The sequence below is a fragment of the Phoca vitulina genome, unplaced genomic scaffold (genome assembly GCF_004348235.1).
Source record: "Phoca vitulina isolate PV1807 unplaced genomic scaffold, GSC_HSeal_1.0 scaffold13, whole genome shotgun sequence".
Taxonomy (NCBI): Eukaryota; Metazoa; Chordata; class Mammalia; order Carnivora; family Phocidae; genus Phoca; species Phoca vitulina.
In genome coordinates this window covers 8,399,674-8,415,963 of record NW_022589716.1, presented here as the reverse complement: position 1 = coordinate 8,415,963, position 16,290 = coordinate 8,399,674, and the positions used below count along the sequence as shown (strand labels likewise).

Here is a 16,290-nt window from a genome sequence, read left to right as displayed (position 1 = left end):
GTGCTGGCACTTGCCCACCCACCTTGTGCCCTCAGGAACACTACAGCGTACAGGGGGACGAGCTGGCCGGGGGGCCTTCCCTGGGGCCTCCCCCGGGGGCCATCTGGGTCCAGCTACACAGGAGGGGTGGGAGGCTCCGCAGGGCTATCCCCAGGAGGGAGAATCTGCCAGGTTGGAGGACACGGACCATCCTTCTTGTGTCAGCTCTGTCCCTACTCAGACGTGGCAGCCTGCCAGGCACGTAGCCTGTAGGAATACCCATGCCCCCGCTGAGGCCCGGGCTTCTCAGCCAATGGCCAGGCGGGCCTGTTGGGAAGCCTCAACCCTACTGCTCTGTCCAGCCCCCCAAGCCCACTCTTCTTGCCCCTCCCCACCCCCAGAGAGTATTGCAAGGACCTGAATGCCTCAGACAACAACACCGAGTTCCTGAAAAACTTCATTGAGCTCATGGAGAAAGTGACTCCAGACTCCAAGCAGTGTGAGTGCCTGGTGGGGCCGCCGGGTCTGGGCAGTGCCCAGACCTCAAGGGGGCAGCCCGAAAGAAGCCAGAGACCGGGCAGGTGTGATGCAGACCCAAGCCCAGGGCAGGGCCTGGGCCAGGCAGTGGGGAAGGCTCCTACTGGAGCCTTGGGTGTGTGGGAGAGAGGGGGCAGGAAGCCACAAGAAGCCACCCCCTCCACCCCTACCTTCCCGTTGCAGGCAACAACTTCCTTCTGCACAACCTCATCTTGGACACGGGCATCACACAGCAGCTGGTGGAGCGCGCGTGGCGGGACCAGGACCTCAACACGTAGGCACCACCCAGCCTGTGGGGGCAGGAGGCTGGGATGGGCCCAGAGGCCCTGGCCCTGCCCTGAAGAAGGTGGGCCTGTGACTCACCTCCCTGCTGCCCCCCAGGTACAGCCTTCTGGCCGTGTTCGCTGCCACGGACGGCGGCATCACCCGCGTATTCCCCAACAAGTAAGTGACCTACGCTGCCACCCGACACCCTGCCCCTACCTGGGACCCTGCCTCCGTCCCGCTGCCCATAGGCCTCTTTGCACCTGCTGAGACACTGTCCCCCACCCCACCCCCCTTTCCACCAACCTCTGTCTCGGATAACCAGAGCAGCTGAGGACTGGACGGAGAACCCGGAGCCCTTCAATGCCAGCTTCTACCGCCGTAGCCTGGACAACCACGGCTATGTCTTCAAACCCCCACACCAGGATGGTGAGTGTCCTCCCAGGTGCCCAGCAGGTGGGAAGTTGAGGCTTCCCTGTCTGCTCGGCCAGGGCTGGGCTCTGCTCTCTGAGGCTCCTCTCAAACATGAGGCTAGCCGAGACTGGGAGTGATGAGAAGACAGAGCTAGGCTGTGTCAGCACTACCTTGGGTACTGGGTGCTTGGCTTGGGCTCCTGGGTCCACAGGCCCAGTACAGAGTGGTCAGTGTGGCCACCAGCCCCTACTCCTGACTTCCCCACTCTACCTCCAGCCCTGTTAAGGCCACTGGAGCTGGAGAATGACACGGTGGGCATCCTCGTCAGCACGGCTGTGGAGCTGAGCCTGGGCGGACACACACTGAGGCCAGCAGGTGAGTGCCTGGGGCGGAGGTGGGGAAAGAGATGATGGGCAGGGTGCTGCCCAGGCAGGCGGGCATTGATGGCCCCTTGCTGTCCTCTATAGTGGTAGGTGTTAAGCTGGACCTAGAGGCCTGGGCTGAGAAGTTCAAGGTGCTAGCCAGCAACCGTACCCACCAGGACCAGCCTCAGAAGGTACCTGGGCCGGGGTGGGGGCAGTAAGCCCAGCAGTACCGAGTCCCCCCAGGAACCCCTACCACTCACTCAGAGTGGTTCCTGTGCCTTATGGGGAGGCAGTGGCTGTTGCAGATGGCCTGGGGACTCAGAAGTACGAAAGTGTGATGGGAGGGGGGGAACTGGCAGGCACCTTATGGTCCTTGCTCTCTGCCCAGCAGTGTGGCGCCAACAACCACTGTGAGATGGACTGCGAGGTGAACAATGAGGTACGTGTGCCCTGAACCCTGGCTTACCCCAATCCCAGACTTCCTTGTCCCAACTGCGACTCCTAGCCCATCCCTTGGCCTGGCGGGGACGGGGGGGGGGTCTCAACATCCCACCCCGACTTCACAGGTTTACCAGAACTGTGCCCCTTCGACCCAACCACCCGACTGCCAGGGTCTGGGGAGGAAGGTCTGGGCCTGGGCCCCTCTCCATCTTCCTCCCCCTTCCCTACCTCTCAGGACCTTCTCTGTGTCCTCATTGACGATGGGGGATTCCTGGTGCTGTCAAACCAGAATCATCAGTGGGACCAGGTGAGGGCTGAGAAGAGGGAGGAAGGAGGGGGGCCAGGGTTTGAGCCTTCTGGGGGTGCGGCACTGCCAGCCCTGTGACTACCACTCCCTCCTGGCATTCCCAGGTGGGCAGGTTCTTCAGTGAGGTGGATGCCAACCTGATGCTGGCACTCTACAATAACTCCTTCTACACCCGCAAAGAGTCCTACGACTATCAGGCAGCCTGCGCCCCCCAGCCGCCAGGCAACCTGGGTGCTGCACCCCGGGGCGTCTTTGTGGTGAGCCCCAGTGATGCCTGGCGGGGGGGGGGGGGGGGCGCTGGGAGACCTGCCCACAGATGATGCTCCACCTCTGACGAGAGAATAGGGGGGGGGAGATCCGGGTCCAGGGACAGCCGTGGCAGCCCATGCCCCTCTCTCCACCGCAGCCCACCATTGCAGACTTCCTTAACTTGGCCTGGTGGACCTCGGCTGCCGCCTGGTGAGTCCCAGGGGGGAGGGGGCGGAGGGACCGTGCTCTCTGGGCAGAAGGGCTCAAGAGAGGTGGTGCGGCAGGGCACTGGTCTCTGGTGACCACTCCCACTCAGTGATCCATGCCCTGCAGGTCCTTGTTCCAGCAGCTTCTCTACGGCCTCATCTATCATAGCTGGTTCCAGGCAGGTAGGTAGGGCTTTGGAAGCCCCTCCTCGAACCCCCTCCCCCCAGTCTAAGCTCAGACCCACCCCAAAGGGAGGGCGGGGCTTACGGCTGAGCGAGGCCGAGGCCCAAGACCCGGCCAGGGCGTATGGATGGGGCTGAGGCGCTCTGGGCCCTCGCAGACCCCGCGGAGGCCGAGGGGAGCCCCGAGGCGCGCGAGAGCAGCTGCGTCATGAAACAGACCCAGTACTACTTCGGGTCGGTGAACGCCTCCTACAACGCCATCATCGACTGCGGAAACTGCTCCAGGTGCCCGCGGGGTGCGGGACCGGAGGACCGGGCGGGGCCGGACGGGTGGGCGCGGCCCGGGGCGGAGCCGGGGCTGCAGCGGGGAGGGGAGGGGCGGGGCGAGTCCCAGCGCCCCTCCTTCCCGTGCTGCCTCCAGGCTGTTCCACGCGCAGAGACTGACCAACACCAACCTTCTCTTCGTGGTGGCCGAGAAGCCGCTGTGCAGCCAGTGTGAGGCTGGCCGGCTGCTGCAGAAAGAGACACACTGTATCCTGCCCCCGCCGTTCCCCGCCGCCCGCGCGCCCCCTCCTGCCCCGCGCGCCCCTCCGTGCCCTGCCGCCTCCTTGACTCCCCACCCATGCCCAGCGGACGGCCCGGAGCAGTGTGAACTGGTGCAGAGACCGCGATACCGGAGAGGCCCGCACATCTGCTTTGACTACAACGCGACGGTGAGGAGGGGGCGGCGCACTTGACTTGGCGCTCCCCTCCCCTCTCCTCCCCGGGCCGCCCGGGCCAACCCGCTCCTTGCCTCTTCCCGCAGGAAGATACCTCAGACTGTGGCCGCGGAGCTTCCTTCCCGCCGTCGCTGGGCGTCCTGGTCTCCCTGCAGCTGCTGCTCCTCCTGGGCCTGCCCCCCCGGCCGCAGCCCCAAGTCCACGCCCACGCCTCGCGCCGCGTCTGAGCGCCCCCCTCCTACCCCTCCCCAGGCCTCCCCGCCTCTCCCCTGCTCCCCTGTCCCACACACCCCGCCTTAGAGCCTCGCCTCCTCCCTCACTGAAGGACCTGAGTGGCCAGGCCCAAGAGTCTGAGCCTTGGAGTTGGGGGGGGGGTCCCAAAGGAGGGTTCCGCAGGTCTTTGGCCCCCAAGCCACATCTCGCCGCTGAACTGTCAGAGTGACCCCAGACCCCTTATTCCCACCGGACTCACCCACCCCTGAGGGCTGGGACAGGGAAGCCACAGTACTGGTGCCAAACCAGGCCTCCACTGCCCACCCTGCCCTAAGGCTCCCTTTGTGCGGGAGACCTAGGCCCTGCCCCAGCTGGACTCCTCTAACCTGGCCCTTAGGCCCCGCCCAGGACCAAATCTGGATTCCCTGGGAATAATGAAGTTGAGGTGGGCAGTTTGAGGCCTGTGCATCCCAGCTTAAGTCCTAGCAGGAGAGAAGTCCTGAGGCAGCCCCACAATGGGCTCCTGCCCCTTTCAGGCCTACAGCCACCTCCCACCTTCCTCCAGCCCTGCAGGTGACAGGCCAGTGACAGTGACACTGGCTCAGACACAACCCCATACACACCTGGAGCCCTGAGGGCAGAAACTGGACTCACATTAGACACACCAAGGAGGACACACACACACACACACACACACACACCATGGGGTAGGGTGGGGGTGGGGGCTCACAAAGCCTTACACAGGGCAAGGGGTTGGTGGGAGGGTTGGCACATGCACACTTCATCTCCTGCTCACCGCCCGCCTCTAATCTGACCTGCAGCCCAGCTGGTCCTCTGTCTCTAAAGCTGAATGTCAAACAGTGCCAAATGCTGGGGCAGGGGATGACAACCCCTGTCCCACCCTAGCCGCCAGTATCCCGGATATGTCCCTCACCCCGCCAGGTGCTCATTGTAACCATTTCGCACTAGTGTCAGGCCCCCAGCGGGACCACACGCCACTGCCTGCACCAGACGTTGCCCTTTGCCTTAGCCAGAGTGACATGATCACTCCTGGCTGGGCCATCCCACCCCCAATCTGGCCCTTACACACTCAGGCCCGTGCCCGTTCCGTTTCTTCACACTCACACTCTTTATCTCTCTCTCTCTCTCACACACACACACACACACACACATTCCCTGCCCCCAACCGGGGGGGGGGGCAACCTGCCCCTCCCTGCTGAACACACACTTGTACACGCATACACACATGTACACACTCTGTGCACACACACAGGCTGGGCCCAGGCACATGACTTCACACCATTCATTCTGATCATTTCCCCCAAAGGCATCCCAGCCTGGGGGCAAGTGGGGGACGGAGGGCAGGGGGACGTGGCCATGAGGTTTAGATGGACTGGGAGGAGGGGGGAGGGTGATGCATTAATTAATGGCTCCGTTAATTAATGTCATGTTGCTTGTCGCTTTCTCAGTGTGTGTGTATGGTCCATGCCCGCTGCTGGTGCCAGGGTGGGCACCCGTGCTGTACACCCAGCCTAGATGCCAGCCATGTCTTGCGGGGGCGTGTGTGTAACTGTAGTGTAGTCAGGTGCTCAATGGAGAATATAAAAATAAAAAAGAATCAAACATATATAGAAAAATATATATTTTAAGTTTAAGAAACAGGAAAACAGACAAACAATCCCCATCAGGTAGTTGTCCAACCCCCAGCTGGGTCTGATCCTTCTCATCACCCACCCGACCTGGCTGCCCCCTCACCTCGGGCTCGGGGGATCTGTGGGGGACTGGGGGGCCATTTCCTCTTCTCTGCCCTTTTTTTTGGTTGTTGTTCTATTTTGTACAGACAAGTCAGAAAAACAACAGTGACAAAAAAGTCAAGAAACTTTGTAAAATATCGTGTGTGTGATTCCTTGTAAAATATTTTCAAATGGTTTATTACAGAAGATCCGTTATTAAATAATGTTCATATTTTCACTTCAAATGGTTCCCATCCACTGTGTCTGCCTCAGGGTGGGGATTGGGTAGCTTGAAGACAGGTGGCCATGACTTCAAAGTCCCACCTACCACTCAGCTGGGACTGAAGGCCATTGCAACCCAGGTACCCAGTGGATATAGGGCATAATGCCTCCTGGGCTTCCGAAGTGAGAGATCCTTGACATCCTTTGTCCCATATAATCTCAAAGGCCTCTGAGAAAAGCTGTCCTTAAAGGCCAGGACAGTGAAAGAAAGAAGACAGATGAGATTCGAGTTTAGGCAGGCGTCTAGACATCAAGTCAAACCACCAGGGCCTAGTGGGCAGGTCATCCACTTAGAGCGATGAGTTAGTACCAGGCCCAAGTCCAGGACCCGGTGCTTGAGGGCCCCATCCTGCTGTCCAGAGGAGGCCAGGGTCTGGCCCACCAACAAGCATGACCACGGCTCCTTTCCAGCCCAAGGGAGGCTCAAGGCCCACTGCTCTCCTTGACCACCACTGCTCATGCTGGAACCCAAGACTGAGTCCATTTCGGTGAATCCTCTCAGACCTCCCTCTGCCTGCCCTATGCCCTTGTTCATTTTAATCCCAACTCTCTTAATAATCAATCCTAGTCCATGTGACCCTTCATGTTCTTTTCAAGGAGAGAAACTAGTAACCACCAGCGCAGAGGTTTCCCAGGACTGCTGATGCTCACTCTCTCATGACGCATACTTTTGCACTCACCAGGTGGGCAGCTAGCTTACCACCTTAGAGTTGGGTACTAGTTTATCTGCATACTGCAGATAAACAAACTGAGACTGAGGAGAAATCTTCTCCCCCACCCCTGGTGAGAAGGGCAAGAAATCAGCAAAGGTTTCAGAGAGGAGGTGACCTGTGGCTGGAGGGCCTCGGACACTAAATAAATAGAGAAGCACATCCTAGGCCTTAGCAAGGACACCCTTCCTCATTCCCCTCCATGGGTTGGCCACAGAGCAATGCCTAACTAGTAACCTCTGAGAGAGCTCCATGCCCTGCAACAGCCCCCGGGGCCTGGGGTAGGGTTACTAGATAAAATGTAGAACATCTAGTCAAATTTGAAATTCAGATAAGCAATGAATGTTTTTTAGTATGTTTCCAATACTGCACTATACTAAAAAGATTGGGGACATGCCTACACTAAAAAATTATTCATTTATCTGAACTGAACACCCTGTATTTTGATTTGCTAAATCTGGCAACTCTACCCTAGGTGCATCCAGTGAGAACCCAGACCCCAGACAAAGAAAAGGGTGTCACATCAACACCCTTTGTAACCTGGAAGGCTATGTGCACATCGGCAGTTGTACTGAGATCAGTGGCTGAAAGGAAGGGATTCTGCGCTTTATAAATGTGCTTTGTCCTAGAATTATTCCAATTACATGCACATTTTTAAAACGTAACTCAATACACCAAAAAATCAGTTTGCCCAGAACAAACTGCAGGAAGCTACCGCTGCAATAAAGGGGGGGCCCAGGGACACCCTGGCCCACCTCTGTCTCTCCTCAGGGCCAGAGAGTCGGGGTGGGGAAGAGAGTCACTAAAAGCAGCCCAGCCTTGCCCCTTTGGGGGCAGGAGACCTGAGTTCGAGTCGCAGCTCCACCACATTTGTAACAAGGTTAGCCTGGGCAACACACTCACTGAGCACCCAGGATGGACTGGCATTTTACACCACAGTCCCCTTGAACCCTCACAGTAGTAGGTCCTGTCATCATCTCCATTTTACGGTCCATGAAACTGAGGAACTTGGCCAGTGTCACAGAGCCGCCAAATGGCAGAGCAAGAATTCCAATCTGGGTCAGGTCCCAGGCACCCATACAACCTGGGTCAGGCACACACCGGACTGCGGAAGTTTCGGGAGTTTCCGAACACTGGTACGCACGCCAAGACCACCTACATTCTTACCTACACACCTGTCCACAAGGACACACTCAGATGTACTCAGAAGCACATGCACGGAGTCACTGTTCCCAAGAAATTCAGCAAGGGTGTGTCTGCAGTCGTGCTGCCGTGCGGGTACCCGCAGCTTTCCCGAGGTTAGCGAAGCCAGTTCACTCTTCCCCACCTCCTGACAACCAGCGCAAACAGTCCGGCGAACTACCACTGCCCAGCACGCCCTCTTCTTACCAACCCGAACGGCCGGGCGCACAGCTTCCTGGAGCTTGTAGTTTTACGCAGAACCCTGATTTCCGCTCGTCCCCGTCTTCGGCAGAGGACTCCGTGTCCCAGCATGCTGCAGAGCCGGAAGGGCATCCCGGCGCTGCCCGGGCGCGCAGGCGCAGCACCGCTGTTTGTCGGCGCCTGGGAAGGGAGGAGGTACGGTCGCAGTCAAGACCGAGGCCGAGTCGGAGCTGACGAGACTTGACTGGGGCCCAGAACAAGGCTCCGGTCCCGCGCAGACCGTAGAGCCCCCGAGTGGATGGAATAGGCCGAGCCCTGAGATCAACGCCAGCCCGGTCAGCTTGGCGCGGGGCCCACAGGGCAGGCAGGCCGGCAAGCAGACGTGCCGAAGCCTCCCAGGGCCTTCCCTCAGGTCCCCGGCGAGGGGCCTAGGCCCCGGGCCCGCTACCTGACCCAGCTCGGCCGTTTGGGACCGGAGCCGACGCGACGAGAAGTGGAGTCTTCACCGGGGCCATAGGCCAGTGACTAGGCCGGGCCCGGGCCTCCCGGCGGGGCCGGACTGGGACGAGGCCCCGGGGAGGCCCCCCTAACACACTAAATCCTTCTCTCAGGCCGACGCCCTTCGGGAAGATGCAGCGCGCCCTACCGGGCGCCCGCCAGCACTTGGGGGCCATCCTGGCCAGCGCCAGCGTGGTGGTAAAGACCCTGTGCGCGGCAGTACTCTTCCTCTACCTGCTGTCCTTCGCCGTGGACACGGGCTGCCTGGCGGTCACCCCAGGCTACCTCTTTCCGCCCAATTTCTGGATCTGGACCCTGGCCACCCATGGGCTGATGGAACAGCACGTGTGGGATGTGGCCATCAGCCTGGCCACAGTGGTGGTGGCTGGACGTTTGCTGGAGCCCCTCTGGGGAGCCTTGGAGCTGCTCATCTTCTTCTCAGTGGTGAACGTGTCTGTGGGGCTGCTGGGGGCCTTTGCCTACCTCCTCACCTACATGGCTTCCTTCAACTTGGTCTACCTTTTCACTATCCGCATCCACGGAGCCCTGGGCTTCCTAGGTGGCGTCCTGGTGGCACTCAAGCAAACCATGGGGGACTGCGTGGTCCTGCGTGTGCCGCAGGTGCGCGTCAGCGTGGTGCCCATGCTGCTGCTGGGGCTGCTGCTGCTGTTGCGGCTGGCCACGCTGCTCCAGAGCCCAGCACTGGCCTCCTATGGCTTTGGGCTGCTCTCCAGTTGGGTGTATCTCCGCTTCTACCAGCGCCATAGCCGAGGCCGAGGGGACATGGCTGACCACTTTGCTTTTGCCACCTTCTTCCCTGAGATCCTGCAGCCTGTGGTGGGGCTGCTGGCGAACTTGGTGCATGGCCTCCTGGTGAAGGTAAAGATATGCCAGAAGACAGTGAAGCGCTATGATGTAGGTGCCCCATCTTCCATCACCATCAGCCTCCCAGGCACAGACCCTCAGGATGCGGAGCGGAGAAGGTACTGTGGAGTCTTCCAAAACCTTATTGAGCTAGGAGAGTTTTTATTGATCAAGTCCCGTTCCATCTGTTGTGCTTGCTGTGTTGGCTGGCAGCCAAGGGTCAGGTGTTGGGACAGACTGAGGAGATAAAATCCAGTTTCTGGCTTTGAGAACCTCAGCAACTAGGTGCTGGGCTCCAGTAGTGCTTTCCAACATGAAGGAGTGCAATTTGCCTTTCTCACCACCCAGGCCGCTTAACAAGTTCTAAGAAATGTCCGGTTTCCTTTGGTACTGTGTGAGGGGTTAATGGAGGTCCAGGTACACATAATCCTGGCCTTGTCTCAGACTCTTGGAATCCTAGACACTGGTCCTGTAGGAGCCAGAAACACCTGCTTGTCCTATTTCCCCAGTGAGGGAGGGACAGACAAGGAGACCTTCCTTACGAGGCGGTCTGGGCCACCCCAGTTTCAAAATGCTGAACCATATCCTCTTCCTGGGTCTTAATTCAGATGCTGTGCTTCTCTGCCACTTATTTATTGAGGGGGAACCTTGGGGTATTACTAGATTTACCATCCCGTCCTTCCAGCATGTATGTGTCACCACACCCAGGGGACGGGCCATGTGACCCGCTACGGGAGCCTGCTGACCACACAGGGAGTGGAGGCAACCTTCTTCATTATCTGTAAACCAAGCCGTCTGCACCATCTGCAGTCCCAGCGGAATTATTCACTGAATGCATCTTGTCCAGGGCAGGGCAGATCTTTTTTAATCCAGTTCTCTCTCTCCCAGGTCTATAGACTCACCAGAGTTGTCACAGCTCCATTTCCAACATTATTGTTGAAGTTTGTTTTTTTTTTTTTTTTTTTGAGGCAGTTACTTTAATAGTGAAATCTACAGCAGGCTCTGTTCCTACTTTCTGCGTTTGTCAAAGGCTTCTACTTTTGCTCACCTGTGAAGTGGATTCTTGGCAGGCAGCTTTATGAATTCACCTGAAAGGTTATCCCTGTGCTTACTCTCCACTGGGGCTGTGGCAATGAGCGTGGGACACACCCCTTTCTTGAAGGAGTTTCCACCTGGGGAAGGGCCACAGATTACTATGGCCTAAGGTGGTGGGTGTTGAAAAGTACACAAAGCATGCTGCGGGGCATGACTGTGGACCCTATGGTTTGTGTCTCTGTGGCTGATGAATTTTAAAGACTGAGGTCTGTCTTCACTTTATCCAGTGGCGGAGGTGGGACCAAGAGGGCTGGACCTAGTAGAAACTGAGCTGTCCCCAGAGCTCTGCAGGTGGGGCCAGAGCCCAGTGGTGACTCCTCCTTTAGTGAGAAGTCTTGGATTTGTTAGGGTTGGCTGGAGATTCAAAGCACCTCTGCTCAGGCCCAAGAAAATGGCAAGCTGGGGTAGGGAAGGCTGTCAGGAGCTAGGTTCTTGGCATAGTCTTGTGGTTGTTACTCCAACCAGTTGGGCATCTGGCAGCATGCCACTCCCAAACCCAAAGGGCTACTAGTACTGGGAGGCAGGGTTTCCTATCTTTGACCCTTGTGAGGAAGTGATTAGTATGCCACTACTTCTCTATTTTAGCAGGCTTTAGACAGAATTGACAAGGCTGTCTCCAGGATGGGAGCCTGGGAAGCACAGGGAACTGTCCTGTCTATGCCAATCTGCCATGTGTCAGGCTGGAGCACAGGGTGGAACTGGGCTAGGGTTTTCTGTGCCCATATTCTTGTTGCTTTTCCTGTCATGTTCCCTGGCATGTTGGAGGTTTAGCTTCTCTGTTGGAACTTGGAAGGCTATTACAGGCTGTCCCCCATACTTGGAGCACAGACAGGTTAAGGCATCAGGCTTCCACAGTGACCACTATTGGAAGTATTATTAGCTGGCAGCATGGGTGTTCCACCTCCTGGATAGACTAGGGTCCCAAGTGCACATGTACACCTTCCAGTCAACTTTCCCACCTACCCCTAAAGTGAGGTCCAAAAGGGTTTATCCAGTGGAATCAGTAAGCTCTGGCCTGTGTCCTACACACATAAGCTGTTCCTCCCTCTCTTCCTGCAGGAACTTGCTGTGTCCCTGCTCTAACACAGGTCCTGGTGGCTGTGGGGATTCTTCTGGGAAGGAGAACATTGAAGTCAGTTAGGAGGGATGGGCTGACCCAAGTTGGCCCTGCTTCCCAGGTTGAGATCCAAGATAGGTGCTTGAGTTCCAGCATTCCCCTCAGACCCTTGCCAGGAGATTCAAAACACACCTAACAAGGAGAGAAAAGTAATAACCCTCTCCTTGGATGTGATACCAGTGCCCACATCCAAGGGACTTACCCTTCTACCCATCTTCCTTGGGGTACCAGCTCTGCCCATGCTTAGGCCCCACCCTCGGAATCATTCCTGCAGCTGGCCTGGTGGGCAGTCTGGCAGACACCCTGCTGGCCTTCTTAGCCTGGAGGTGTCAGGACTATGAAGGGAAGGCTCTATATAGCCTTTGGGTCCTCATTCCGATGCCACGGTGGGCCCTATCCAGTTCCTGGGGAGCCCTGGGCCCTTCATGGTGAAGGGAAATACATAGGATTCTGAGAGAAGTCTGGGTGGTAGGGAGAGTCAGCTTCGTGGGGGAAGAATATAGGGCATGAGCCAAGTCCAAACCCAAAATGACTTGTCATATCTCCTCTGGCTCCAGGCAACTGGCCCTAAAGGCCCTCAACGAGCGGCTGAAGAGAGTGGAGGACCAGTCCGTCTGGCCAAGCATGGACGACGATGAAGAGGAGGCAGGGGCCAAGGTGGATAGCCCGCTACCCTCAGACAAGGCCCCCACGCTCCCAGGAAAGGGGGCTGCCCCAGAATCCAGCCTGATCACCTTCGAGGCAGCTCCCCCGAAGCTGTAACTCCAGACCACCTTGAGTGTAGCACCTCCTCTCCCAAGCTCCCCCTGACACCTCTTGGCTACTCCAGGGCGCCTGACTGCTCTGAGGAGAGGGAAGAAGGCCTGCTGGGGGTTTCCACAGCCTTCTGCTATTTGTCGCCAACACTACCCGGGACTCTTGCTACCTGGTTCCAACTCCAGACAACCACTATGCCAGGCATGGGGCCTCTGAACCATCAGCCAGCCCAGGCCATCTGAGGTAAGACTGTACCTCAGCAGATAACCCCAAGCAAGTGGCTACAAGGACACTGGTGCCACAGCCCCTGGGCCAACCCTTATGCCTGATACTGGTTGCCAAGAGCCCTGAGCCGAGGCAAGGATTTGCCAAAAACGTTCTGGGGGTCCAGCCAGTGCAGGGTTGCAATTCCCTGCGCACCCTCAGAAAGACTCTGTTCCTGTGAAGATTTCCGACCCCCTCTGCTATGGCTATGGCTGCTTCTGGGCCAGAAGAGCCACAGCTCCCAAGTATTTTCTACAGGACCACTTGAGTGGGCAGCCAAGCCCAGCCTCGCAGTATCAATAAAGCAGTTCTTTGAGGTATGGCTCCTGGGCTCTGTCAGACCACCTTGTGCAGCCCCCTCATCATGTTCAGCTGCAAAGTTAGGGACTTTAGGTTCAAGGGCTTGGTCTCCATGGCAACTCCAGCTGAATAAGAAGCCTATTACTCCCAGTTTGCCTTACTACCACATGCCCACTGTTAAAACAACCTCCCCAGAGCTATCACTTCAGATCCTTACTCATTTTCTCTCCCTCTGATTCCCAGTCAGGGAGGCCCTGCCCAGAGGATGTGATGGTTGAGGGCCCCTCTATCATAAAGAGCTGTTCTTATTGATGGCTCACCCCCAAAACAGAGTTCTCAGTGCTTGACACCTATGGAAACAGCCCATCCTGAGTTCCCACCCTGTCATCGTCCACATCTAACCACCACAATCTGGAGACGCCGGCACAGTGGGCAGCTGGGGGACTGAGAGGACACACAGCTGAACCATCCACAGCTACAGCTCTAGGGCCCTGGTGGCACAGGCTGCTCAGCAGCCAGATCCTAGGAGCTCGTGTGCTGGGAGAGCTTCAGCCCCTCAGTGAGCTGCCAGGGACAGGCGTCCCCATCTTGCCCAGCTGCCTGTTTTTTCATGCTGACAGCATTAGCGAAAACTATTCCCCAACTCTAAGCTATTCCTCCCATCCAGTCTTTTCAGTCATTCTTTTTTATTTTGCCTTTTTGTCTCCTGTAATTTCTGGACATACCAGTACAAGTAGGAGTTGAGTTGCCGGGGAAGTAGTCTTGTAACCCCAACTTCATCTGGACACATCATCCATAAGCTCCTCTGGGACAGTACAGAAGAAAAGGGGAAGCACTCCAGGATGAGGAGCAAGCAAAAATGTCACACACAAGACTCCTATTCTAGACTGCCCCAGTGCCTGAGGTGTCCCCAAGACTTAGTCAGCTGAGAGAATCCAGGAGGTCCCAGCCCCAGCTACTACACTGAGGGGCATATCCAGGCTTCTAGGCTGGGAGGAGCTCATGGCTGGATCCTTTTGCGGTACAGGTAGGCGTTGCTCACCTGATTCATGATGACCAAGCTGGTAATGACAGGGCACAGCACAGCCAGATACCAGACCCCACCAGTGACTGTGGCGGTGAACCAGAGTGAACACATGCCCAACAAGAGGCTAGCACTACCCAGAAGGTAGCCCACTAGCCCAGAAGTGGCATGGTACAGCTTGAGCTTAGCCAGGGGCCATCGGGGCAGCAGTTTAGGGTAGAGCAGCCCCACCCCACCCGAGCATTGTAAGCCCGCCCACAGCACAGCTATCAGCCCTGCCCGCCCATGCCACGTGGCCAGGTGGGCTTTGCCAAGCTGTTCCTTGTGGAGGATGACAAGACCTAGGCCCAGCAGTGCACACAGCAGGGCCAGCAGCTGCAGCACCCAGTGGCAGCGTGCTCGGCCCTTCCGTGAGAGGGAGCGCAGCAGCGAACTCTCCGGAGAGAACACCAGCAGTGCCTCGGTCATCAGGAAGGAGAACTGGGGAGACAGGGATGGGAAACAAAGTCAGGGTGCTGCCCAGCAGAAGGAAAAAGAGATTTAGATAACTTTCTAAACTGCCAGTCACTCTGGGCAGAGTCCCCCTCTTCATTCTCTCCCCGGCGACAAGAGTATCCATTTGGGTGGGGCAAGAGTGAGGAACTCTCAGGGACAGAACATCTGCCCTGAGTAACTGGCGAGAAGTATGTACCTCTCCACACTCCTTCCTAGGTGATACTGTGAAACGTCATCTCTGCTATATTACCCAGCAAACACTAGGTTTGAGATGTGGCAGTCATAAATGATTCACAGGCTTTGTTTCCCTGACATGGGGCTGGATACAATTTCTTGGCAAGAGCTGGCCACATGGGTGCACTGTTTCAGGGAAAATTCGATGCATCATTATAAATTCAGGTAAAAGGCGACACAGATACACCCAAATGCATTTTCTAAGCTTCCTGCCTGGAGGTGGGTGAAGTCTCATTTTGTGCTTAGACCGATTTGCCCTGGGTTTTGAACACTGTGGTTCAAGTCTGGGATATATACCAAGGGGCAGGAGTTGGAGCATGCAACACCTCCAATCCCACATTCCATCTCTCTAAAGAGATACTAAGTGTCCATAAGGATTCAGAGGCTGTCAGGACTACCACCCATACCTATGCTCCCTCCCACCCCTAAGAGCTGCCAGGCGCGCTACTTACAGCCAGAGACATAAGCGTGGGGTGCCAGGAGAACAGACCTGGAATGAAAAGGAGGTTCTGTGAGGCTGAGGCAAGAAGAACCCAGCCACACCAATCCCCACAGGGTGAGGAGAATGAGCTGCCCCTCACCCAAGGAAGCGCTGCCAAAATGCTAGCCCCTCTTACTGCAACAAGCTCACCCCCTACCTATCCTTGCTTCCTGGTCCCTCCCCAGGGCAGAGGCCATGCTTTGCCACTCTGGCAGTCCTTCTTCCTTCTCCTAGCACCTCACCAAAGGCAGCCAAGTGGAGCACCAAGACAAGGAAAGAGAAGCCAGGTACTCTGGCCCAACTGGTAGAGCCCCCACACTCACCTCCTCCCCACTTATCCCTCCAGCATAGGATGTCCCCCTAGCAGGCAAGCCTTTCCGGGGGTCAGGCCCAAGGCTCCCTATTGCTCCTGCTCCCCAGGAGAAGGGCCGCTTTCCTTCCCAGAAGTCAACTATGAATTCTACTTACTGGAGCCAGGCCTGGCAAGCACAGCCACAAAGATGGTAAAACCCAGGGCCACAAGGTGGGCAGCAGCCCCGGAGGCAGTGCGCAGAGCTCTGTAGATGTGCGACTCGGTCTCCACAGAAAGGGCCATGGTCAACCAGGCCAATGGCTGTAGCCTGAAAGCATAGTAGAATGAGCAAGGGTCTCAGGTGCCTGCTGTCCACTCCTCTCACTGGAGCAAAAGTTGCAGGGCAGGAATGCCACTCTCTTCCAAGAAGTTAAGGTAGGAAGGGGCAGTACCAACACAGGCACCAGGAATAGTCGAGGACCGGCGGCCTGTCGGCCTGTACCCGCATCTGAACTGGCACTGATCACTGGCCCACCTTCCAGGTAGGATGCGCAAGGCCGTGTAATAGACTACAAATCCCAGCGTGCATCACGCCGTCGCCGCGCGGGAGCGCCAGCTAGAAGGGCGTGAAGCACTACGGATGTTGTAGTTCCCATCTGCGTATCAAATTACAGCCTGAATCCCTTCGCGCACAGTCTCCCCACGTGCCGCTGGCATGCTGCCCCTACACGCTAGGGACTCGCCTGCCTCAGCGCTGACCCGATGCGGTGGTTTCTTCCCGAGAAAGCGGGATACTTGGGGCACTGCCGCGCGCGCTGCCGCTCCGTCGCGGAGCTGCTTCACTTCCGGGTGCGACGTCTACCCAGCCCGGACTTCCCGAGACAA

General features: G+C 57.3%; 3 protein-coding genes across 7 annotated transcripts in view; 2 read left to right on the top strand and 1 right to left on the bottom strand.

Annotated features, from left to right (window-relative positions):
- The window catches only part of CACNA2D2 (calcium voltage-gated channel auxiliary subunit alpha2delta 2), a 140,078-nt gene extending 135,491 nt beyond the window's left edge, over positions 1–4,587 (top strand). For 2 of the 4 annotated variants that reach the window (XM_032411347.1, XM_032411350.1), the window contains 15 exons: positions 381–478; positions 700–790; positions 898–960; positions 1,106–1,209; positions 1,471–1,569; positions 1,662–1,750; positions 1,948–1,998; positions 2,236–2,307; positions 2,412–2,564; positions 2,714–2,766; positions 2,890–2,945; positions 3,104–3,230; positions 3,367–3,476; positions 3,576–3,658; positions 3,751–4,587. In XM_032411347.1, coding sequence (XP_032267238.1) covers positions 381–478; positions 700–790; positions 898–960; positions 1,106–1,209; positions 1,471–1,569; positions 1,662–1,750; positions 1,948–1,998; positions 2,236–2,307; positions 2,412–2,564; positions 2,714–2,766; positions 2,890–2,945; positions 3,104–3,230; positions 3,367–3,476; positions 3,576–3,658; positions 3,751–3,891 — 1,390 coding nt within the window. In that variant the 3' untranslated portion in view covers positions 3,892–4,587. The remainder of the gene's footprint in view (positions 1–380; positions 479–699; positions 791–897; positions 961–1,105; positions 1,210–1,470; positions 1,570–1,661; positions 1,751–1,947; positions 1,999–2,235; positions 2,308–2,411; positions 2,565–2,713; positions 2,767–2,889; positions 2,946–3,103; positions 3,231–3,366; positions 3,477–3,575; positions 3,659–3,750) is intronic. The other 2 variants (XM_032411351.1, XM_032411349.1) reach the window with 1 other exon arrangement.
- Positions 4,588–8,124: 3,537 nt separating this feature from the next.
- On the top strand, positions 8,125–12,906 carry TMEM115 (transmembrane protein 115). Its single transcript, XM_032411344.1, has 2 exons — positions 8,125–9,466; positions 12,117–12,906. Exons 1-2 carry the CDS (start codon positions 8,616–8,618, stop codon positions 12,319–12,321), a joined length of 1,056 nt encoding a protein of 351 aa, XP_032267235.1. The 5' UTR covers positions 8,125–8,615; the 3' UTR covers positions 12,322–12,906.
- A 624-nt stretch (positions 12,907–13,530) lies between these two features.
- Positions 13,531–16,267, bottom strand: LOC116636588 (cytochrome b561 domain-containing protein 2). 2 transcript variants are annotated; one of them, XM_032411345.1, is made up of 4 exons: positions 16,149–16,267; positions 15,582–15,733; positions 15,085–15,122; positions 13,531–14,383 (listed from the first exon to the last, which is right to left on the bottom strand). In XM_032411345.1, the coding sequence occupies exons 2-4, from the start codon at positions 15,706–15,708 to the stop codon at positions 13,880–13,882; spliced, it is 669 nt and encodes a 222-aa protein (XP_032267236.1). In that variant the 5' UTR covers positions 15,709–15,733; positions 16,149–16,267; the 3' UTR covers positions 13,531–13,879. The 2 variants fall into 2 exon arrangements, with proteins under 2 accessions (XP_032267236.1, XP_032267237.1); XM_032411346.1 differs by having other exon boundaries at positions 16,165–16,267.
- Positions 16,268–16,290: the final 23 nt, after the last annotated feature.